Source organism: Colletotrichum lupini, chromosome 4, assembly GCF_023278565.1.
Source record: "Colletotrichum lupini chromosome 4, complete sequence".
Taxonomy (NCBI): domain Eukaryota; kingdom Fungi; phylum Ascomycota; class Sordariomycetes; order Glomerellales; family Glomerellaceae; genus Colletotrichum; species Colletotrichum lupini.
The window spans coordinates 6,297,811-6,322,813 of record NC_064677.1 but is presented as its reverse complement, the minus strand read 5'-3'; the positions used below and the strand labels follow the sequence as shown (position 1 = coordinate 6,322,813).

The window sequence follows — 25,003 nt, the reverse complement described above, 5'->3', positions numbered from 1 at the left end:
AGCCACAAGGCATTCTATCCTCTGCGTCCTATTTCAATCGGTTTGCCCGATAAAGACATTCAGTAGACGATCAAGGCGAGACAGACTGATCTAGGTCTTGAAGATAACATCGCATGTCCATTCCTGTCAGTCTTAAGAGCCTCCCAACAATCGGCTAACATGAATCCCATTGTCCTCTTTGCTATGGAAACGGCTGCTTGTGGCCCATCTGCAAGCGGGCAATCAGATAGCAATGACTTGGTGATAGAGAAAAAGCTGGTTGATGTGGTCGAGGTGGTCATAGATCCGCCCAGACATCCCCGCCTGGATTTCACCGAAAAGATTTGAACGCATGTAGAATGGCCGTTTCGACGATCACTCTCAATTAAATCGCTCTTGCTGCCATTTGATGCTTCTAGCTTTTTGTCCTTAATGGACGAGGCGTATCACCCAAGTCGCGGAAGAGTGGTTTTGGGAAGACTTTTGGGAGCTTTCCTATCTTTCGCCCATTAAGGACCGAGCCTTTGGTTCTAGAATACCCAGTCCTTGAATTAACATGTCGAAAATTCCGGGCTTATGGCGGCTCATCTTGCCGCCGCTGTTCTTGGGAAGCAGCAGCCTGGCCCAGTCATGCCTCGAGGCGCTCAACAACAATCAGGTCGACGCATGTGTGTGCTACTCCCTAGAATACGTCGTCAGTTACGTCGCCTACATTGCTGTTTCTACGTCATACACGTCAAATTGCGAGGCTCTGCCCACGATCTCAGCCACCACGTCCGCCATGCCTCAGATTCTAGAGAGTAACCCTGCAGGTGGCAACTATTCAGGGTACGTGACAGTCAGCCATGGAGTTTACACAGGAACAGATATCTTGACCGGGCCCACCACGAGAGCAATTCTGGGACTCGATGGATCAGGGACATTGGTAGTGGAGGATCCGCCTTCGTATACGACAGTTTCCCGAGGCGGTACGGCAACAGTCAGCCCTGGATCACTTCCGAACTCTGTCAACTCAACAAGCTTTCTGACTACGAATCCCATCACGGCACCACGAACCATTCTCGTCGCCGACCCCACGCCGGGAGCTTCCACAGCTTCTCAAGGAACTGTAGTCGTTGCAGTGCCTGATCCAAGATTATACACCACGAGTACACTCGCTTACACTGGGTCCGATCCCCTAGGCGCAACTCGTACGACCATTTCAACTATTGCAGAGTCTGGCTTTATTCCTGGCACCTACGTTGTCGCTGTCGCCACGACGGCAATACCAGATGTGTCCTACGATGTTTCTACGGTTGCGTACACTGGGACAGCCGTTTTTTCAGGCCCAACCGTAGTGTCAGTCATCCAACCCACGGACGGGAGTGGTCGAGGAACTGTAGTGATAGGAGTCCCGCCGACTGGGGTTCCCCCTCCTCAGGTGACGTCGATAGTTCCGTACGAGGGCATGAGTTCAATTACAGGACCGACGACGATTCTCAACAGGCCCTTCGATGGCACTGTGCCGGGAACCGTCATAGTCGGACTGCCACCAGCATCTTTTATTACCCAGACTGTGCCCTTCACGGGCAGGGAAGTCCTTACGGCCCCGATCACTATCACGATAGCACCACCAAGCGGCTCTCAACATGGTACCGTTGTCATCGGAAGTCCATCAGTCACGTTCCTGGCAAGCTTCGTTCCTTTTACAGGGTCTACCCAGGAGACACTATCGGTGATCCAGCCTACAGGCACATCTCCAGGAGTTGTAATCATCGGGCAGCCCGGAGGTTCCAATCCAGATGTCGAGGATCCCACGTCTGCCGCCTCGGCGCCTCAAGTAACGCCGACCCGATTTGTTACGTCGATTGTGACCTACACTCCTACCTCAGATGCTCCGAACACACCATCGACCTTGGCTGTCATAGATGGTACGGTTATCATCGGGCTGCCTCGCATCGTCTCCCCAGCTGCGACTGGCTCGGACTCTTTTATCACTTCGGCAAGAAGAGAGCCCTTCGTCACCTCTACTGTTGACTCCACTCAGGGCGTGGACTTGCCGACAACTGTTGATCCTGTGGGAACCGTACCTGGAACGGTCTTTGTTTATGCCTCATTGAGAGGAGGAAATCCGGCAAGTCCGTTCGTTACTTCCGAGGTCGTGCTGCTTGGAACAGCGGCTGGCTCAGCGCCTACGACCATCTCCGTTGTTCAGCCAACCAATGGACTGCCTGGAACCTTGATCATTGGCAGACCAGCCATATTTGTGACTTCGACTGTCTCTTGGACAGGGTCGGTTCCTTTGGCATCTAGGACAACACTTGCAGTCGTGGCCCCCTCAGGAAATATCCCCGGCACGGTCTTCGTTGCGGATCCCGCGGTTTTGGGAAGACAATTCTCAACGTCCTACGTTCGAATCTCTGGTACCCAGGAACAGGGCGCTGCAACAACGTTAACTCTGATACCAGGCCAGGGCACTTCGCAGCCAGCTATCGTCGATGGAGTTCCTGATGACTACGTTACTTCTACAATTGACTTCAGCGGCGCAGATATACTTACGACAAGAACCACACTTTCGACATTGCCGCCGAACGGAGTGGCACCAGGCTTCATTATTGTAGCTGACCCATCAACCTTGGTGTCTACAGTAACACCCGAGGTAACAAATGGGGCTTCTGTTGTCCTTCAGCCCGACTTTGTCACCTCAAAAGTCTTGTATGAGGGCTCGACTACATCTGTTCTGACCAGTGTCCAGCCCTCAGAAACCAACAGGGGTACAATCGTGCTTGCAGTAAGTCGACCCACCCCCTTTTGGCCACCCCCCCCTTTTGGCCACCCCATTTCTCCATCCCAGCCACCGAATTAAAACCCTACCCACGATTTTCAAACCACCATAATAATTACAAAAATCGTCCAAATACAATTCTTTTTTGTATACTTATTTATCGATATATAATAGTCTTGTATACTAAAAATGAAGTTGTTCGGGCTCTTGAGGCTATTAGAAGAGGTCTCTTAGTTAATCGGGCCTTAATTAAGTTCGGAGTTCTAAAGTTAACTCTTCGTAACCGTAGGAGAGGCCACTAAATAAGGGTAATAGCATTCGTAGACCTCTAGAGGCTTCCTCTATAGTAAGAAGACTAGCTAGCCTAGTGGGTTCGTATTTAGTATAATCTAGGTATTATATTAACTTATAAATAGCTTATAAAATTCGCTAAGCGAGTTCTGAGATCCTAGGGGGACATAAATCCTCTTAAAAAGAGATAGATAGACGCTTTCTTAAGGAGGAACTTATTAATTAAGGTCTAGAGAAGTCGTATTATTAATTCGAAGCGTTTAAATAGGGCTATTACTAATATAATTAAGTTATAGTTTAAATTACTTAATATACTAGAAATTAGCGATATTAAATAGGCTAATAAGTATAATATAGATAAGACTAATATACTAGAGGGTAAGGGATTTAATAGCCTGGTTTTGGGCAAGGTAGAGACTATAGTAGTGCGAAAAAAAGAGCTTAGTTCGCGTACTTAGGTATTTATAATTAAGTATATCTTTACTAATAGTCGAGCTATTAAATTACTAGTTATATATAAGGGAAAGTCGGTGTAGTAGTAGTGGTTTCTATTTAAACTTAACCCTTATGCTAGTTAGGAGTTTATAGTAATAGATAATAGCTAGACGACTAATAAGACTGCCCTTAAGTAGTTAAAAACAGTGTTCTTATTATAGACTAAGACCCCCCCCCCTTAGGGGGCTTAGTATACTTAATAAGCCTTAACTATTAGTTCTAGATAGCTATAGGAGTTATACGATAATAGAATTTATATAAAAATGCTATAGAAATAACGTCTACTTGCTATTCTTATTACTATATACTTCCCATATCCTCTAGCCGTTAAATATAGCTATTTTTAGACTTATTAAGTCTAAGTATAAGAAGGAGCTTAGTAAGGAGGATATAATAAACAATTCTATTATCGTTAAAAAGCGGTACTTCTTAAGCTATTATTAGAAAGCTCGTTTAGCTAGTCTAACGTCGTTAAATATACGAAGTAGGTAGAAAGTAACTGGACTATATCCCCCTAATATAGCTAGACTACTTACTAATTTAATAGTCCTACTTAACCTAGTTATACTAACTAAAAAGACCGCAGATACTAGGTAAGTAACTAGTAATACTAAAAAAGCTATTAACTAGGTATTAGCGGCGTTTATTATTAACTAGTTAATACCTAGGAAGGCTAGCGAGCTCTGCGATTAGTTAAAGTTATTTATAGAGCTTAGTCTAGACTATAATACTTAACGACTATTATTTAGAAAAGTAAAAAAGTATTTAGTAAGTAGGCCTACTATTTAGTAGTATCTTAGTACTATATTCGAGTTTTAGAAGCTAAAGTTAACTAATTAAGGCTATAGAAAAAGAAAAGTATACTAATAGACCTAAATACTAAGTTCGCGAATATCTAGGATATATAGAGAGCTTAGGAGGACTCTAGCGACTGTCTAGTTAGTCCTAGTCGACTCGTAGGGGTCGAATTACCTAGGGAGAATAATGACTATATTATTGTAGTAATAGAAGATAGTTAATTAATTGAGTGTAGTTAGTGGCGATGTTTTGATACTATGTTTTGATGGGGTGGCTAAAAGGGGGGGGTGGCCAAAAGGGGGTGGGTCGACTTACCCTCGGTGGCCTCGTCATCAAGGCCTGGCGAAAGCCAAGTGTCGAAGGTGAACGATACAAGCGTGGCTCTGGCCTCATTCATTTCTTCGACGGCTGTCAGTCTTGACAGCTATTCTGTTACATCAAGAACTACAATCTCGACAATTACTCCTGATGTTGAGGCCTCTATATCTGGTACGTACGTCGTGGCCTTGCCCAACGCCTACGTTACCTCGACTGTGCCGTGGACTGGAGCAATACTCTTGTCAACCTTGACTACGATCTCGACCATACCACCTTCCGACTCTCAGCCGGGTGTTGTCGTCGTGGCTGCTCCGAATGCGATAGACTCATCTACATCTCAGCCAGTGAGTAGCGATACAGCCCCGCGGCCGGTTTCTACAAGTAATGCTGCCCCAGGAGACTCAGCTACGCCGCTTCCTGCCACCCAGCTATCAGCTCAGACGCTTTTTGCAACCTCGACAGTACTTTTGGCGAGCAATCTTGGCATCTCATCAGCAACCAATTTGACAACACTTCAAGGGGACCCGGGTTCACCATCCACAGTACTGATTAGCGTTCCTGTTGCCACTGAGACCTCCATCGCGAAAGAGACACTGGGAGCCACTTCGAATGGATCTAGGCCACCTAGTGACTTGGAATTTGGAACCGCATCAACTCCTGCAGGCAATCTCATCTCGACAGCCACGCCAACTAACTCTTCACCATTGACAACTGCTCTCGCCAACTCTGTAATTGGTTCTGTCGTCACTTCAGACATTTTCTACAGCGGAACTGACCCGCTTACCTCGCCAATCCCGCTGACAACTCTCTCTGCTGGCCTAGGCAGTCTTTCGACCGTGATACTGCTCCAACCATCATCGGCCGCTGGCTTGATTAGCAACTCTGCAGGAGGTTCCGGCTCTAGGCTGCTGGAAGCTGTGTCGTCGTTAACGACCAATAGCCCACCAAGCCCAACTACCGTTGTCCTTGTTCAGTCTGGAACGACAGTTTTGCTGCAGGCTTCTTTTGTCACATCTACTTTAGATGCGGGCAGTAGTTCCTCAGACGGCTCTCAAGGGCTTGCTCCTGTTTCTACGATCCTACCGAGCGCTGGTGAACCAGGTACTGTTTTGCTAGGACGGCCACCAGCGATAGCGTCATCGACTACAAGCAAGAGCTCGTCGTCAGAATTGAGCCCAGAAAACACGCCTTCCGCACAACTGTCAAGCTCATTAGGTTCCTCCGCAATTTCTACCATACAGTTCCAGGTCTCAGACCCCCAAGACCTTACGAGGAGCTCGCAGACCGACTCGGGTCCAATAAGCATCTCCTTTCAAAACGACATAGATAGCATAGCTTTCTCGACTGTTGCTAGCACGGCAGCTCCAGCAGACTCCAGCGCCACTGATGCAGCTTTTTCTGGGCGCCTTTCCAATCAATCCCCCTTTGGCACAGTCCCAGACTCGGCGGTGACGATTCCTGTTGCTACAGTCTTCGTCGACTACACGGGCACCGGAGTTCCAAGGGAGTTTCTGACGCTCAGAACGACTTCAGGGACCGTCATAGTTCAGAGACCTCGACCTCTTACAACTGTAGAAACATTCATCCCTGGAAGCATCTCCACTGAATTTCTCACAATCATTCCATCTGGCACCGAGCCTGTCACCATAGTCTTCGGAATTCCATCGCCGGCGGGCACAACACGTGTCCTGATCTCTGGCCCAGAGGTTGTTAGCGTGGGAACGCCGTCAAGCACAACCTTGGTTGACACACACACCTCTGTGGATCCCCAAATAGCCGTTAGTAGCCCGACAAGCACAACGACGTCGGCATCTCAACAAGATGCTCCAAGTCTGCCTTATTCCACGTCAACCGCCATATCTACTTCGATCGATCCAGTTTCTCAGAGCTCCTCTAAGCCTCCTCCTTCCGGAAGTGCAACTTCCGTGGCCGTCAATCCAGGTTTCCTCTCCCCAGTAACTGTCTTTACTTCGAGTTCAACTTCGACGTCCCCAGCCTTGGAAGCGACTTCGTCTGTTAGTCGGACTTCTGCAGAACTTACAACCGACTCGTCTAATCGGATTCCAACAACTTCTTCATCCCTGTCTTCCGGCCCCGATAATATTTTATCGTCCGTTAATCCTCTCATAGACACTCTCGCACTGTCTGCAATCATTTCTCAAGTATCCGGAACTTCGTCGATCCCAGATTCGGCCTCGAATGTGCCCTCACCTACAGCGACTCAGTTACAGGAATCCTCGTTGACTACATCAACAACTTCGCCTTCCATTAACACGTCAACAACAAACGCGGATACCGCGCTTGCATCGGACCCCATTTCCGCTTCGAGTAGCTCATCTCCCGCTTCTGATACCGTTCTTTCAAACCCGCTTGCTTCGCCCACACCCACATCTCAAAGCACTGGAGTAGGAACCAATACCTTGAGTCCTACTAGCTCAGATGTCTCAAGTTCGGATTCAGCCTTAGGGGTTTCTGGACTGTCCGGCATCTCAATCTCAGACACGGCCGCCCAGTCCTCATTGAGTTTGTTACCTCCGGTCACAGCTGATTTCAGTCTGGTTAGCCCAACTTCCTCGACTGAAATATCAACATCTGCAGAATCATCTCTTGGATTATCCGAGACTACTTCCTCCCAGGGGGCTTCAGTGTTATCGACACCTGTTCCTGTTCTTGGAAGCACTTTTAGCACAGAATCCCCGACAACTAGCACTCTCTCAGTAGCGCCGGCTGTACTTTCAACAGAAAATCTATCCCTCTTTGAATCTACTGCCACAACAACAAGCTCTCCTGGCTCATCAGCAAGCTTTCTTCCAAACTCCCTATCAGGCGGTGGTACGAGTAGTACCATTGTACCCACTTCAGTGACAACCCCGGGCCAGTCAAGCGTACCTCCTTTCGCATCTATATCTGACACCCTCTCTTCATCTGGAAGCACACGCTTGTCGTTTTCAGCCACCACGGAGACACCTATTGACACGAGGATCTCTTCAGCTGCTATAGAAACCTCCTCGATTATCTTGCCCGCCGGCTCGAGTTCTTTGGTCTCCTCTGCTATAGACATTGAAAGTAACACGGCGGCTTTGTCTTCTTCTGCTTCTTCCAGCGTAGTAGAGTCACAGACCTCAACGTTGACGGAAATTACAACCGGCTCATCGGCCAGCTCCGAGCTTTCAACTCAATCTGAGTCTTCAATCAGGTCCACCAGCACCGAGCTTTCTACGCCTTCTGACCCAACGATCTCATCCTCGGCACTTCTCAACATTCTAAGTACCCTGTCATCGAGCGCAGTATCACCTTCCACTATTGGTCCTTCATCCTCGGGCGTGTTCACCTCTGCTGAAGCAGATCCGACAACCTCAACGATTGACACCGTTTCTGCCGACTCAACATTTCAGGACACGACCTTGACCTCAACCTCTGTAATCTCACCTGGCTCTACCCTCTCCTCGTCCAATTTAAGCAGGATTTCAGACTCCAGTAGTCTTTCTGCTTCAGCCACACTATCTGAACCTAGCTTGGTGACCCCAACGGCAACCTTTGTGACATCTGTGGTTGTATTCACAGGGACTGAATCCCTTACGGGCACCCGCCTGGTCCCTCTCACCACCATTTATCCAAGCAATGGCGACGCACCGACTGTGATATTTGGTGCGGCTAGAAGACTCTTTGCTTCCGTTGCTGTGCCGTACTCTGGTACAGGGATCATTACTGGACCTCAGCAAATGAGCATCGTGCTGCCAAGCGGTTCAGACTCACTAGTGCTGGGGACGATTGTCTACGCAACACCGGACCCTCTGGTCACGTCCGAGGTAGACTACACTGGAACAGGCACCCTCACTTCGCCTCTGCCATTGACCACTATCTACCAGTCCGGCACAGTCCCTGGAACCATCGTTTTGGCGAGGCCGGCTATCTTTGCTACATTTGGAACCAGTTCTGCTGTCGTTTCCAGTGCTTCGAGCGAGTCGTCCTCCCCTGTTGTGTTAAGCACGACATTGAAGTCTACGAGCTCGGTTGAAAGCATTTCATCACTGGAAACTAGCTCTTTTTCCACATTCATTTCTCCTCTAGGCTCTGCCTCGACTTTTGTTTCCTCTGAAAGCTCTTCGGGATCGAGTGATGATTCCAAGCCTATCGCCTCAAGCTTGCCTACTGTTCTAGCTGAATCCAGCACATTGAGCGAATCACAGCGAGGATCAAGCAGCCTCGTAGCGGTTTCCTCATCAACTTCATCTGATAGTTACAGCTCGATGTTCGGCGATCTGAGCTCTTCCACAATCATTTCGACTTTTCCGGTTGGTTCTATCTCAACCCCAGAGTTGCCAACTTTTACCGCAACATCAACGGATGACAGCCTCCCAACTAGCGTCAGCATTGTTCCGGCGTTTCTAGGCACATCTTCGAGCTTGACAGACGATCCAGTTGTCTCGACTTTCACAAGCGATAGTCTTGTTTTCTCAAGCCGGACACCAACATCAACTGATTTAGGAACCACTGCAGTCCAGGCAACCATATCGCAATCATCTGGAACAAGCATTGGTGTGTCTTCTTCCAACACTGTTGAGTCGAGCGACTTGACAGCTTCGTCTCTCTTGGTAGCGTCTTCAGCTGCGTCCTCTTCTGATTTCAGTTCAGCCACTGGAACTTCTTCTGTCGATTTCACGGCTTCCATCGAGTTTCCTTCGTCTGTGAATAGCGGCTCTTCATCCGAAGGTACCATTCCAACGGTTTCCTTCATCTCCGATCAGACCTTGGTCTCTAGCTCAGCTCCACCAGCATCTGCCTTCTACGACAGCGTTCAGATACCCTTCACAGGCACTGATCAGTTGCCTACTCCGACCCCAATCAGCACAGTGCCTCCGAGCGGAAGCGTCCGCGGAACTATCGCTTACGCCGCTCAGTTCCTCACTTCAACAGTATCAGGTACTGGTCAGTCCACAGTCACCCTCTTCACAATCCAGCCTTCTGGAACACAGGCTGTTGGGTTGGTAGTCATTGCAGTTCCTACCTTGCTAGTGTCGTCGACGGCGTCTTCTGTTCCATCTGATAATGGAGGAACGTCTACCAGTGAGATCAGCTCTGATCCATCAGCGACTTCATCCGCAACTTCGGTAAATGCGGTATCTTCCGTAGCTGAGTCGAACTCCATCAGCTTGAGCGGAAGCACCAGCGGCACTGGAACTCTCGAACCAAGCACAATTTCTGAGTCAAGTAGCGTGACGACGACGTCCAGCGAAGTCGAAAGCACAAGCACCATTAATCCCGAAGCAATAAGCACAGCCTTCGCTTCTCTGCTTACCACCACCGATTCGAACTCCTTAAGTGACGTTGCTTCGACATCTGATATTGGCAATCTTCAGAGCAGCAGTACCTCCCTTGAGGCCCTTAGTACCGACACAAGCGCAGTGACTTCGAGGACCATCGGGTCAGAAGTCAGCAGCTCCACTTCCATCGATGCGACCTCAACTGAAGCCAGCTTCTCGATCTCTCCCACTGTCTCGAACCTGTTTAGTGAGTCGCTCATCACGACAGCAAGAGCTCAATCGAGCAACAGCACCCCAACGACTAGCAGCACAAGCGACTTTGAGACAACTTCCACAGCGCTTGTTTCTCTGATATCTACCATCGATCTCAGCTCCACGTCTGGCTCGTCCAATACAGCAGATGTCACTACCTCAGCGTCCAGCGCCTCACTTACGGTAACCACCGGTTTGACCACAAACACTGAGATTTCTTCGGCAGCTTCTTCCAGTCTTGTTTCCGAGACAGGCAGTATTTCTCTTGAGATTACCACCTCCACTAGTGACACTCCAAATACATCAGAGAGCTCGCTAATAGATGATTCCTCTTCTCTCCTGTCGATGGGCACTGGTACGATTGCCTCCTTTTCTTCGGATTCTACAAGCAGCGATATCACACCAGCTACTTCAATTCCTTCCGAGACTTCCCAATTCTCGACCACGTCAACATCAGCGGATGCTGCTTCTTACGTCACCTCGCAACTCATTTATACCGGCCCATCTTCACTATCTGAGCCTCTCCCATTGAGCACTATCCAGCCAACGAACGGATCTCCAGGCACCGTTATCTTGGCTATTCCAGCATCTTTCTATGTCACTTCGACTTTGGTCTACACCGAAGGCGACTCCTACATCATTCCGTCTGCCATTAGTACAGTTGCGCCTTCCGGAACAGCTAAAGGCACCGTCATCTTCGCCGCTCGCTACGCAGTGGTCAGAGTTGCGTACTCGGGCACTTCAATCATCACGGAACCTATCCCCATCGCCACATACCCGGGCAGCGGAACAGTCCTTGGTACCGTTGTCTATGCTAATCCTCCATCAACCTCAGCAACATCAGAGCCATCTTCTGCTACCTCAACATCTACAGACTCCCTTGACGCGTTCGATCCTTCAGCCACCTCGACTTCGTCAACTTCTTCCGGCGTAGGGGTCCCTTCTACATCGTCCAGTAGCTCACTCCTATCTACTGTGTCTTCCTTATTGGAGGGTTTTACCGGATCGTCGACTTCTTCGAGTGACACATTCACAGTAAACCCTGACACACTACTACTAAGTTCTACCCCTGTGTCGACGACAGATGAGCCAGCAATGACAAGCGGCTTATCTTTTGAGATTTCTTCATCAACATCAACATCGTCATTATCATCAAGTGATTTCACAGGTCCCGTAGCTTCTTCGACTTCGTTCACAACTAGCTTAGATGGTCAAGAGACATCAGTTGCCAGTGCATCGTCGGGCGAAGAGCCAAGCACTTTGATCACTGAATTCACCCCAATATCAATCCCTTCATCATCTCTGTTGTCTTCAAGCTCCTTGGAAACTATTGGTCTCGATACCTTGTCGCCTACCAGTACATCTAGCAGTACTTTACCTGGCGTGGAAAGCAGCACATCGGTTATCTCAGAAAGCGACTCTGCTCTTCTCAGTCCAACGTCCTCATTGGACTCAGAGTCTACAACGAGCAGTAATTCACAATCGCCATCGGCTACGTCTACTCGTAGCCCAGCTACCACTATCATACCGACAAGCGATTCGGCAAATGAAACTATGACCAGCTCCTCGGCGGCAGTTTCGTCATTAATCTCAAGTACAGCAACGACGCTTGAGCCTGACACCCTAATTTCAATCTCAGCCAATCCTTCCTCTAGTGAAACTTTTACTTCAACGAGCATCTCAGCTTCAGGCCCGAGCCCATCATTTATATCGATTTCTTCTCAAGATTCATCCTCATCCTTAAGCACTCAGAATACAGTAGAGATCAACACCTTACTGTCTACGTCTATCGTATCTGCAATTACGGCCACAGAGACAAGTTCTTCAACATTGGAACTGACCAGCTCATCAGGGGTTTCATCTGCATCAAGCTCAACTGCTACGTCTGATCCGTCCTCGTCCATCACCAGCACCGCGTCCTCGTCAGCTGCGGACTCATCAAGCACCCTGAGTAGTGAGAGCTCTGATTTCATCACTTCAAATTCAAGTGTTACCGTCAATCTTGATACGCTAGCTTCCTCAACTACCCTCCCAACAAGACAGGATATCAGTTCCTCGACCTCCAACGGAGCAGATTCATTGACACCAACCCCAACATCGACCTTGCCGCAGTCAACTTCAATCAGTCTAACGCTGGAAATCACAGCCACTACGTCTGAGAGCTCTTTGACTGACTTTTCGTCTTCGAGTGTGACGGTTGATCCGAACAGTCTGCTGTCTACATCATCAAGCCCATCTACAGAGCAAGGCTTGAGTTCCACGGATATACTTGAATCGTCCTCGTTAATTCCACAGTCGTCTGCGAAAGTAAATTCGTTTACAGCTTTGGACGTTTTGGACACTTCTTCTGGTTCTCCCACCAGTTCCAGTACCATTACTGCGACTTCCGTCAGCTCAACATCAAATGTTGCCTCCTCCTCTTCAGATGTTTCCAGCACTATAGCCGCTTCGTCCAGCCTTACAATCAACCCAGATAGCCTACTGCCAACTTCGCAGAGCACTTTGACTGAAAGTGCATTAAGCACCTCTGAGAGTGTCTTGCTGTCGTCTTCAAGTTCTACGGCTACGTCTACTATTAGCTCCACGGAATCTCCTTCTTCAGTTACAATTAGTATTTCGGTCACTGAATCAACTTCAGTGAGCTCGCAAGCAGGCTCTGGAGAAATTGCAACCACACCAATACTTTCCTCTGCTAGCATATCCACGAGTAGCTCTGAGTCTTTTTCTTTCACGGTCGATCCCGCAACTCTACTTTTAAGTTCGACAACTTCAAGCTCTTCAGAGAGTGGTTCCCTATCGTCATCGAGCTCTATCGCTAGTTCCAACGAATCTTCCGTATCCTCATCAACCAGCACTTCTACTGTCATATCAACTTCTCCAACTACCCAATCAAGCTCAGATGAAGCCGCATCCGTAACATCTACATCCTCGTCCGTTACCACGTTTACGTCTCCATACTTATCTCCAACGATTGGACCCGCTAGTCTTGTCTCGACGTTCACTGAATCGCCGACTACTGGTTTGACGTCTTCCCTTTCCTCGTCAATTTCGGATCGAAGCTCTTCACCCGAACCCAGTTTCGACAGCTCAGTCGAGGCCTTGTCTAGCTCATCACTTTCCTCATCATCAACCTCAACCGGGCTGTCTCTATCTTCGAGCCCCCCATCAGTTGATTCAGCAAGTTTTGTTTCAAGTTCGGAATCATCTTCCTCGAGCTTATGGACATCCTCCGTTAGTTCAACCACCGGGATCACAATCACAATTTCAAGCTCGAATTTACTCCCATCTTCTACTTCTTTCACCCCTACGTCCTCCAGTGCGACAAACACTGCAGGATCCCCAACTTCTCTGTCCGAGTCATCGTCAGCGAGCACCACAAGCACCTCTTCGCCAATATCTTCGTCGTCGTCGTCGACTTCTCCGACAGCGCCAGAAGCCATTCCTTCGACCTCATCTGGATTTTCAGTCAGCTCGTCTACCTCTTCAGCATCTTCAAGCCCAACGGTCGATCAAGCAACGCTACTGCCTACTTCGGAGCCATCATCGATCAGCACGCCCATAGATCCAAACTCCCCGTCTTCATCTTCGATCGCGCCGGATGCGACTTCTTCAAGCTCATCTGACTCGACGTCTATTTCAATTACTCCATCTACGTCTTTGAGTTCAACAGCCGGTCAAGATACGTCGCTGCCTACATCAGAGTCTTCGTCGATGAGCACTTCGACCTTCTCCTCATCGTCATTAGCTTCCTCTGTGCTTTCATCCAGCTTCGCCTCTGAGCCTGCTACTACTCTACCTATAACATATGTTTACACGACCATATTCCTCACAGCTTCAGATTCGCCAGACTCAACTATCATTGCTTCAATCGGACCGAGCGGTACTCAAGCTGGCACTATAGTCGTCGGAAGACGAGCACGATTTGTTACTGTCACTCGCCCATACAGTGGGACCAATACTCTGAGCGGCGGTGCAACTATTGTCAGCATCGTGCAACCGCAAGATGAACAGCCAGGAACAGTCTACGTTGAGACAACTCCAAATGCGGCACCCTTGACTTCCACGTCAACATCTACTGACCTCTCGCCGGGGTTGTCGAGCTCAATAATCTCAAGCTCTTCGACCTTCGAGCCATCCCTAAGTACATCATTTACTGGCACCAGCACCACTTCTACAAGTACGACTGATACTGTCGAGCCGAATACCTTGCTGTCAAGCACGAGTGCCGCTTCGACGAGCTCGCCTTCTAGTTTAGACTTACCCCCGTCGTCCTCCACTTCTCAGCCATCGTCGACTTCTGCTAGCACTTCTGAGTCGACTAATAGTGTGTCTTCCATATCAGTTTCAAGCACACCTTCAAGTATCAGCTCAAGTAGCCCCTCAGGACCATCTTCCAGCATCTCCAGTATCATATCGTCAAGTACAGCCAACACAGCGGAAGATGATACCTTACTCCCGACCACGAATGTATCCTCAACGAGGGCCTCATCTAGCTCAGAGCTCCTTTCATCAGGTTCAATGTTACTGTCCTCGTCTGAATCGACAGTAATATCTTCGTCGACCTCAAGTAGTGGCTCCAGCCAACTCTTCCAGAGCAGTTCGAGTGACCTTCCAAGTGCCTCTTCTACTGTTATTTCATCCACGTCGAGCCTGAGTGTCGATCCCGCGTCTTTGTTGTCGACATCATTGACTCCATCGTCGTCATCAACAACAAGCACAACTGAATTGTCTAGTTCAAGCTCCGTCGATTCTTCCAACACTTTCGCGACCGCAAGCGTCGCAGGCACATCCTCGACTTCCTCTCCGGGCAGCTCCGCGTCGTCAAGTACCACAGTCAATCAGGCCACCTTACTGCCGGCCACTACTAGTGCTTCTTCGGCATCGACTTCAGGATCAACTAACAGCTCGACCGCATTCGCTTCTTCGTATTCTTCCAGCGCGAGTCAAACTTCAAGCTCATCAACTATAACGACTGTCTCGCCGACGCCCACGTCTTCAAGCATTACGGCTGACCAGGCTAGCTCGCTATCGACTACCTCAAGTGGTTCTTCAACGACAACTTTGAGCTCAAGTAATAGCTTGGATGTGACCTCGTCGCCGACTTCTCCCTCAAGTCTCTTCAGCACAAGTCAGGGCTTATCGGCGACCGCAAACATATCATCGACGCAGATTGCATCCGGCCTCTTGTTAAGCGATTCTTCCTCCACAACCCCGACCTCGAATGCTGCTACGTTGCTTTCGACATCAAGCAGCACCTCAGCGGGCCAGAGCTCAAGTTCCTCTAGCTCGGTTTTGGCTTCTTCCACATCGTCGATCAGTAGCCCTGTTTCCCAACCGACGTCATCTTCAAGCGGCCTTTTCGGCAGCTCCTCGTCAACTGACTTATTGTCACCCATCCCATCATCTACTGGCTCTACTTCTTCTAGCGTGTCTGTCAACCCTGCCACATTTGTACCTACGGTTTCTAGCGCTTCGACGAGCAGCTCTCAAAGCACTTCGTCATCAATAGGCACCTCTTCTAGTCCTGCCTCATCTGCATCTACGTCCAGCAGTATTTCAACGCCGCCCAGTAGCTCCTCGTCAATCACCTCGAGTACATCATCGCCAGCCAGCCCAACGACGAACGCCGCCACGCTACTTTCCACAAGCAGTAGTACAACAGGGTCCTCTTCGAGCAGTTACAGTAGCAGTTCTTCTCCATCTTCTAGCTCTGCAGTCACTGCAGTCAGTTCAAGCTTCACTTCCAGCGGTACTGCGTCGAGTAGTAGCTCGCTCAGCAGCTTTGCATCTGATAGTCCAACTGCCAACGCCGCAACACTGCTCCCGGCGACAAGCAGCGCAGCAGGGTCCCCTTCAAGCACCTCGGCTAACAGCCCGTTGTCGTCTTCGAGTTCAACGTCCAATTTAGGCTCCACTATCAGTAGTACGGTCCCCAGTACTACTTCCTCCATCATCGCAACAGTCAATCCAGCTACGTTACTGTCACCGAGCATCAGTTCAACAGCGGCACCTTCGAGCAGCTCCGCAGTCAGCTCTTCACCCTCTTCCAGTTCGTCGGAAAGCTCATCTACAGTTATCCCTACTAGCAGTACTACAATTTCGACTAGTAGTCTCTCTAGCACGTCTTCTTCTCCTTCTTTGTCTTCTTCATCCAACCCAACAGTCAATGCAGCCACGCTCCTGTCAACGACCAGCAGCGCATCTATGAGCAGTCTTTCAACAGTCTCATCTTCCAGGGCAACAACAAGCTCCTCGCCAAGTGCAACGAGTAGCTCTTCTGTAGGAACTACATTGTCCTCGTCTAATTTATCGAGTCCGATGGTTAACGCGGCTACTTTGATATCCACCTCCACTATTGGGACTCCGACGAGCAGTGTTTCCGTCATCAGCTCGTCGTCAAGTACCACAGCAAGCTCCTTAAGCTCAGCTCCGAACAGCAACATCACTTCTACGAATACGAGCAGGTTCTCGAGCAGCTTATCAACAGGCACTTCGTCTTCTTCAAGCCCGACAGTTGAAGCGGCCTCATTGGTGTCCACTACTAGCAGTGCGTCTACAAGCAGTAGCTCATCCACCAGCTCAACATCTCCCACCTCTGCCAGCTCTTCGATCTCGGTATCCACTAGCAGTGGCACTACTACCACCCCATCATCTAGTGGCTCTGCTGTCAGCTCGTCTCCCACTTCTTCGAGTGCGACGGTCAACGAAGCCACCCTGTTATCTACAATAAGCTCCATAACGAGCACCTCGACGACCAGAAGCTCGATATTCAGCACGGCATCTCTGAGTAGCACTTCAAGCAGCTCTTCGAGTGGTTCTCCGAGTAGCTCTACTGCTTCACCCACGGCGAACCAAGCAAGCCTGCTTTCCACATCCAGCAGTGCCACTACTAGCAGTTCTGCCACCAGCTCTACTGCCAGTATTTTCACTACCAGCAGTATATCCCGTACCTCTGCGTATTCATCTACAAGTGTCACAATTAACCCCGCGGCTCTGGTTCCCACAACAAGTAGTACAGGCAGCAGCAGCAATAGCGTGACGAGTAGCAGTTCTTCCACGAGTAGTAGTAATAGCTCGAGCAGCATCCCTTCAAGCACCTCATCCTCGAGTGTCACTGTCAACGCCGCGAGCTTGGCGTCAACTACGAGTTCATCAACATCAACCACGAGGATATCAACGTCGTCTTCACTCTCTTCGAGCTCTGGTAGCTCTTCCTCGAGCACAGCCGTAACCTCGTCATCTTCTACATCGTCTATAAGCTCTTCCTCAAGCTCCTCTTCAAGCTCCTCCGCCAGCGCTGCGCTCAACACATTGCTAAGTTCGTCAAGCGCCTCCACGTTCTCGACCTTGACAAGATCGTCGTCTTCTTCGACGACTTCACCTACGTCCAGCAGCATCAGTGTCCAGGCAAACACGCTGGCGTCAACTAGCTCGAGCCCAAGCAGCACATCCACATCGGCAACCACGACAAGCACACTTGGTTCGACTTCATCGTCCACTGTGCTGAGCTCATCCTCCTCCTCACGGACTAGTACAACGTCGACATCGTCTTCAAGCTCGACTTTCAGCTCAAGTTCAAGCTCAAGCTCGACTTCATCTTCATCCCGCACAACCACTTCAACAAGCAGCTCTTCCAACTCGAGCAGCAGTAGCACAAGCACTTCCTCGACCTCTTCCAGAGTTGTCGCCTCAGCCACACAAGGCCCCGCATTCTCATGTCCTACTACGGGCTTCCTGATTCAGTCCCTGACCCTGTTTTCACTGAACTTGGCTAGTGGAGAGCGAACCCAAATCGCCGACAACATAGGTGGAGACTCAACGCGCAATATCAACGCCTTGGGCTATAATGCAAGAGAGGACTACCTCTATGGTATTTCCCAGAACGAGGCCGCCACCGACTTCAAGATCATTCGCATCCTGGCCAACGGCACGGGTACGTATGTCGCTACGGTCAGCAAGCTCACAACCGGCCTGTTCAACTCGGGCGACATCGACGAGAACGGCCAGTATTGGATCTCTACTGGTGGTGCCGACTTCTATCAGTACAACTTCGCTCCTGGCACCACAAATTACGGAGGTCTCGTCACTAGTGGCAAGCTCACCGGTACCGGTGGTTACACAATCGGTGACTGGACTGTCGTTCCTGGCGTCGGAGGCGGAGATCTATGGTCCGTCGGCGTGAGCAATCAAGTTGCTTACTTGTTGCGCTGGAGCCGGACTACCCACGCATTCACAGTGGTTCGCAACTTGGGCAACCTCACGGGAGCAACTGGGACTACGGTGCCTTTCTGGGGTGCGAGCTACGCAACCACAGATGGCTACCTTTTCGCGGTGGAAAACGGCAGTGGGCAAATTTGGCGTATTGCTGTTGATGGCTCTTCAAACCCTCTGAGGTTGAAGGATGCACCAGTCAGCAGTCGAAACGATGGTGCCAGATGTCTGGATTCCGGTGCCATTGTTGTTAGTGGCTAAGCGTGGCCTGATGTGTCCCTGAATCGTTTATTCCTTCTTGATTTTTGCGATGCCTTCTGAAATACTTAAGCTAAAATCGTGTCAGCGTTTATTTCTCCGGAGTTAGTAAAAAATGGTATTCTGGAAGACGAATCAAAATACCGAATTAATGAATAATATTAAATCTGCTGAACGAACTATCTCAGATCAGGCTGCTCAAGACTGCCAACTCCTAAGAGTCGATTTGTGCTGTCTTGAAGGCTCCATTGCCACAGCGCATCCAGGGGTATACATGAGACCTTTTTTCCGGCAGAAAGAGCTGAAGCAACCAAGCCACCTGTAGTCATACAACGTGCCGAATTGGGCGAGCTGGCTCCCAGAAACCAAAATGGCATCGACGTTTCCCAGGCGTAGTAAAGACTAAGCTGTTTCACTTAGAGGCCCTAGGTGTCAGGCCTCGCCGGTCAGGCCTCGTCGGTTAAGGGATAGCTTAGGGAGTATAAAGAGGGGGACTAAGTAATAAAAGAGTAGCTTAAGTATATATAGAGTATTAATAATATACCTTAAGAAAAAAATAGATTTTAATAATTTATCTTTTAAACCTTAATAATAATTAGTTTTTATAAGCTTTTTCCTTATATTATATACTTATTAATAATTTAAAATTTTTATTTATAAAGGGGACTAAGTTAAAAACTTAAAATATTAATAAAAATAAGATATAATAAGAGAGCGTAATTAGTATTATAATAATAATAAAAAATAACTCTTTTTTATTAAACCCCCTAGAGTTACTTCCTTTTTAATAAATAATATAAAAACGAAGTATAATAAGATAAATAATATAATAATAATATAAAAAACCCGTATTATTAAAAATATTAACGAATTTTAAATAAAATAACGAACCTCTTACCCTTACTTATTAATACCTAAACTAAATAATAAATAATAAGCTAATAAAACTATAAAAATAAAAATAATAATTAAAAAAAGAAATCCTTATTATAATATATAAAAAGTGCTTATATAAAAAACGAGTAGATTTAAAACGCTTATAAAGCTTTTTAAATAGCCCGGCCTTTATATTAAAAGCTATAGTTTTAGTTATAATAGCCTCGGATATTAGTTTTAATATAAATAAGAATATAAACCTTTAAATTAAGAATAGTTTAATAAATAAAGCCGTACTTAAAGCGCGACTTAAGTAATAATAAAATAACGAGTTCGTACTACCTAAGCCCCTATTTATTAACTTTTTCTTAATTTAAATAAGTATTATAAATAGAACGTTTATATTTAGACCGCTATTCCTCCTTAACTTATTATATATTAATAAATCGGTACGGGATTTATAAAGCTTCCTTTTTAATTATTATTATTACTTCGATTTATAAGCTTAATAAATAAAAATAGACTATAATAAAATAGTATATATAGTTAGCTACTTAAGTAATAGTATAAAAACCTCTTAAATATATTATATTTTTAATTATTAAAAGACTTTTAGGTTTATAATAAACTTAGTTATATAAGAGGAACTAAAGACCTTTTTATAAAATAACTTATTTAATTTTACTAACTAAGGAATAATAACGAGTATATAACTAAATAATACTTTATAAAATTAAAAAAAAAATTTAATAAGTTCGTTAGCTATATTAATAAGCTTAAAATAAAACTAAAATATATTTTAATAAAAAAGTAAAGGATCTTTATATTAATAAATAAGCTACGGCCTAAATTATACTTCGTAATAGTATTATAAATAGAAATTTTATAAACTTATTTATAACTAATATTACTAATAGAACGTATTAAATAATCTTTATTATTAATAAAGAGCTTATAAACGTCCCCTAAGTAATATTCTAACTTAAATTTAAACGAGTTAATAAGAAAATACTAAGGTATTAATAAGTTAAATATATAAAGAATATGCCGTAACTTACTTAGTAAGGATATTACGTATTATAATTATAAAAAGACTAGCTATATTATAAGGGATTACTTATAATTATAAAATAATATTAATAATATTATAGTTATAATAAAACTAAGTACTTTATTAATAACTACTTGAGTGTTATATATTATAAATATAATTAAAAAGGGTATAAAGCTATTAGTTATTAATTAAACCTTACCCTAGCTAAGTAATACGAACTAATAACGAGCTTAAATACTATTTTAATAAGGAGAGTAATTAGTAATTAATAAGAGCAGTACTTAGACGTTTTAATTTATATATATTTAAACTATATATAAAAGAAGCTAAGCGCTTTTATTAATTTAAAAATAGAAGGGAACGTAGTTAATATTAGGCTATTTAAGAACTTTAATATTAATTTATAAATTTACTTATTATTATAGTTAGTAAACGTTAAGAATAAATAAATAAAAACGCTAAGAAGCTACTACTTACGGCTTTAAATTATTAATAATAACTACGTAACGGAGATATAGTTATATTACTTTATTATAATTAATATTATAATACTTATATTTATTTTTGGTTTTCCTTAGCTAGAGGATATTAACTCGCTAATTAATTAAAATTAAAAAAAGTAGTAGTATTTAATTTAAAAACGATATATCCGCTTAGATACCCTAAAAAAGGGGCTATTAAATAACTTAGTTTTAATAATATTCGTATATATTATAATTAACTTAGTTATAAATAGTAATATAGTATTAATAAGTATAGCTAAGGACTAGAAGCTACGTTACTAAGACTTTAATAACTTATTTTTAATAAAAAAAAGCTATTCTATTACTAAATAGAATACTATATAACTATTATATCGAGCTAAATAATATAGTACTTATTCCTGAAGGACTTATTTATTTATTATTAAACTATAAGCTTAAGATCTTACGTAATTATTTAATAAAAATAGAGGTTAGGGGCTAGATATGCCCCTTTATAAGCCTAATAAAAGTACTTATTTTTTTTATATTTAAAAAAAAAAAAGAGCTACGACTTTATGTTAACTATAAAGCGATTAATAAGATTATATAAAAAGATAGAACGCCGCTATTACTAATTAAAAAGATATTAAATAGACTATTTAATACCTCTATTTTTATAAAACTAAACTTTAAAAATATATATTATTATATATATATAACTAAGGGTAATAAATAGAAAACGGCTTTTTATACTAAATATAAGTAGTTTAAGTACTTAGTTATACCTTTCGGGCTAACTAACGTACTTATAACTTTCTAAGCGCATATTAATAACGTTCTAAATAGCCTAGTTAATACTATTTATATTATATACTTAGATAATATTTTAATATATAGTAATAATTACGTAGTATATAAAGAGTATATACGTAGCGTATTATAAAAACTACGGTAATAAAACCTATATCTAAATAGTAGTAAATACGAGTTCTATATATTATATATAGGATTCTTAGAGTATATCGTATTTAATAAAAGTATAAAAATAAAACCTACGCATATTAAAATTATAATAAATTAGCTATTTTTAAAGAGTATTAAAAATATATAAACGTTTTTTAAATTTATAAAGTTTTATTATAGATTTATTAATAACTATACTGAGATAATAATATTTCTAATAAACTTATTAAAAAAAGTAAAACTAGGATAGTTAGAGCTATTAATATTTATTATAGAGTTATTTAAAAAGCTATTAGTAATATTTATTAACGTACTAATATTATAATATTTTAACCCTACTCTATTTATATAATTATAAATAAATACTTCGGCTCGAGCTATTAGCTTAGTAATTATATAATTATTTAAAAATAATTAATACCTAATTACTTATAAATTAAGGAAATTAATAAATATAAAGAGCTATTATAATATAAAAAATATAGAGCTATTAGTTATTATAAATATATTAAAGAACTAGTAATATTACCTTATTTATAATTAAAATTAAGTCGTAGTATTTATAAATTATTTTAACTTATAGTTCTTAAATTTAAAAAAAAAACTAAATAAGAAATAGTTATACTAACTAAACGAACTTATAACGTTTAATATTAAAATTAGATTTAAATCAAATATAAAGAACTTAATAAATAGACTATTACGAAGACTTAATTATAATAAAAATAGTAATAATAATAAAATAAAAGAGCTATTATTAAAAATAAAAAAAGACCTTTATAATACTAAAAATATATAAGAGCTTTTTAAAATTATAATAATAAAATATATAAAAACGAGCTACGGGAGCGGCTCTTAAATAAAAAGAATGGTAAGTATTTTAAAAATAGAACTAATAATAATATAAAGAAGTAAATAAAAGAGGTTAAGAGCTCTAGTTCGAGGGAACTCCGAGGAGTATTTTAAAAAGTATAATAAAACTATAAGCCTAGGATATTAGAGTTATAATATAATATTTAAAGAGCTATTTAAGCTTATTATTAAAATTATAAATTATAAACTACTTATTCTATAAAACTTTAATATAATAAAAGTATTTAAAATAGTAATTAATAAATAAGGGTTATTAATAATAAGTTAATTATAAGCTATTTAATAAAAGGACGTTTTTATAAAGAATAAGTAATAAATTAAAAAGAACTAATAGCCTTATTTAGCTAAGAAAAAATAATAATAAAACTAAGTATATAACTTAAAAAGGTTATTATATTATAATAACTACGCTTATATACTATTATATAAGAAGCTAAAAAAAGAGGTTATTAAAATATATTATAATACGCTTATAATAAGATATTATAAAATAAAGCGAATAATAGTATTACTAAAACGCTATTATTATTAAAATAAAATAAGTAAGGATATAAAAAGTTATACTAATACTTATATAGTATATTAATAAATAAAGCCTTATTATTATAAGTTATATAGTTTATTATACCCCCTATTTACTTTAGTTAGGCTATAATAAAAAATATTACTAGACTTTATTACGAGCTTATTTATATTAATTACGCTAATTAAAAAGCGCCTTTATAACGTAATACTTATTATAATAAACTAATTTATAAAATATAGCGTTTATATTATTATAAGGACGACCCTTATAACTTAAGGATTTATAAACCTCTTATTTATAAAGATTTTTATTACGTTTAGAATACTTAAAAAAATCGTTTTTAATAAAGGGTTATTATTTATAAATAAGTTTTAAACTTATTTTTATTACTTTTTAATAACAAAAAAGTATTTTAATATTATATTTTATTTATAAACGGATAGTTAAATAAAACGATAAAACTAATACTTAAAGTAATACTTTTACTATTTTTATATTTAAAACTAATTAGATTAAGTATAACGTCTTTACTTAGCTAAGTTTATATATAATAATACTTAGTATGTAATAATTTATAAAGCGCTTACTAAAGCCCTATTTAAGTTCTTATTTACGTATTTTATATTAATCTTAATAGGGGCTCGAGACGGTATATAAAATATCTCGGTCAAGGAGTATATAGCTTAATTATAAGCTAATTAAAAAGCTCTATAACCCTTTATATAAAAAGTATATAAAACGTATAAATAATAAACTAATAAAATTAAAATAAATATATTATATAAAATAAATAACTAAGTATTATTATTAAAAAAGAACATTAATAAATAGCGTTCTAATTAAAAATTAGTTAATAAGTATTTAGGCCTATTTAAAGTTAAATTAATAATTAAAATAATAAGGGTTACTTATTAAGTAAATATATTAACGTAGTATAAAATATATAATATATTTTATATATCCTTACTTAAGCCGTATTAATATTATAAAAAAGCCCTTTAAAAGCCCTTATTTATTAAAAATATAAACGGGGAGCTATTTTATAAAATATAAAATATTATATAATATAGAGGGCTAAAGAGGAGGTAATAATACCTAATCTAATAAAAAAATATAATAATAATAAAAATATATAAGAGCTAGCTAAGTATATTAAAAACGTAGTATTAATTAGTATATATAAAAAACGAGTTTTAATTAAGTAGCGCGCCCTAGCTCTTAATAAGCTTAATAATATAGTAAATTAATTATTAATAAAAAAAAAGGGGGTTATATAGTTATAACTAAGTAATATAAACGTACTAATTATAAACCGTTTTTTTAATTTTTATAATATATAAGAAAACTACCCTTATTTATAAAAGAACTACTTTTATATATAAAAGGGCCGCCCTAGTTATTATCCTAGGGGTTATTATAAAAGAAATAATCTCCTTATTATTAATAAATTTATAAATAATTAGTTATAAATATAAAGTATAAGTAGGGTAACTATATATTAACTAAAATATTATTTAAGTAGCGTACCTTATTATAAATAGTATAAAGTAGTATAATTATAGTATTATTATAAAATAAAAACGTAATATAAGAGGAGCTTATAATTACTTTATTATT

The 25,003-nt window shown here is 42.2% G+C and overlaps 4 protein-coding genes across 4 annotated transcripts; 2 read left to right on the top strand and 2 right to left on the bottom strand.

Moving 5' to 3' along the window:
* Positions 1 to 535: 535 nt before the first annotated feature.
* CLUP02_08995 (uncharacterized protein) lies at positions 536 to 11,363 on the top strand (the record flags this gene model as incomplete). Its single annotated transcript, XM_049287976.1, has 7 exons — positions 536 to 2,749; positions 3,033 to 3,051; positions 4,116 to 4,122; positions 4,770 to 6,660; positions 7,525 to 8,645; positions 9,276 to 11,075; positions 11,330 to 11,363. The coding sequence occupies 7 exons, from the start codon at positions 536 to 538 to the stop codon at positions 11,361 to 11,363; spliced, it is 7,086 nt and encodes a 2,361-aa protein (XP_049145122.1).
* Positions 11,364 to 11,909: 546 nt separating this feature from the next.
* CLUP02_08997 (uncharacterized protein) lies at positions 11,910 to 15,164 on the bottom strand (the record flags this gene model as incomplete). The annotated part of the gene is made up of 5 exons (XM_049287978.1): positions 11,910 to 13,640; positions 13,857 to 13,957; positions 14,213 to 14,437; positions 14,516 to 14,972; positions 15,111 to 15,164. The coding sequence occupies 5 exons, from the start codon at positions 15,162 to 15,164 to the stop codon at positions 11,910 to 11,912; spliced, it is 2,568 nt and encodes an 855-aa protein (XP_049145121.1).
* A 126-nt stretch (positions 15,165 to 15,290) lies between these two features.
* On the bottom strand, positions 15,291 to 17,558 carry CLUP02_08996 (uncharacterized protein; the record flags this gene model as incomplete). The annotated part of the gene is made up of 3 exons (XM_049287977.1): positions 15,291 to 15,542; positions 15,675 to 15,795; positions 15,844 to 17,558. 3 exons carry the CDS (start codon positions 17,556 to 17,558, stop codon positions 15,291 to 15,293), a joined length of 2,088 nt encoding a protein of 695 aa, XP_049145120.1.
* Positions 17,559 to 17,876: 318 nt separating this feature from the next.
* Positions 17,877 to 18,848, top strand: CLUP02_20000 (proline rich protein 5MeD; the record flags this gene model as incomplete). The annotated part of the gene is made up of 3 exons (XM_049297316.1): positions 17,877 to 17,903; positions 18,043 to 18,621; positions 18,819 to 18,848. The coding sequence occupies 3 exons, from the start codon at positions 17,877 to 17,879 to the stop codon at positions 18,846 to 18,848; spliced, it is 636 nt and encodes a 211-aa protein (XP_049145119.1).
* Positions 18,849 to 25,003: the final 6,155 nt, after the last annotated feature.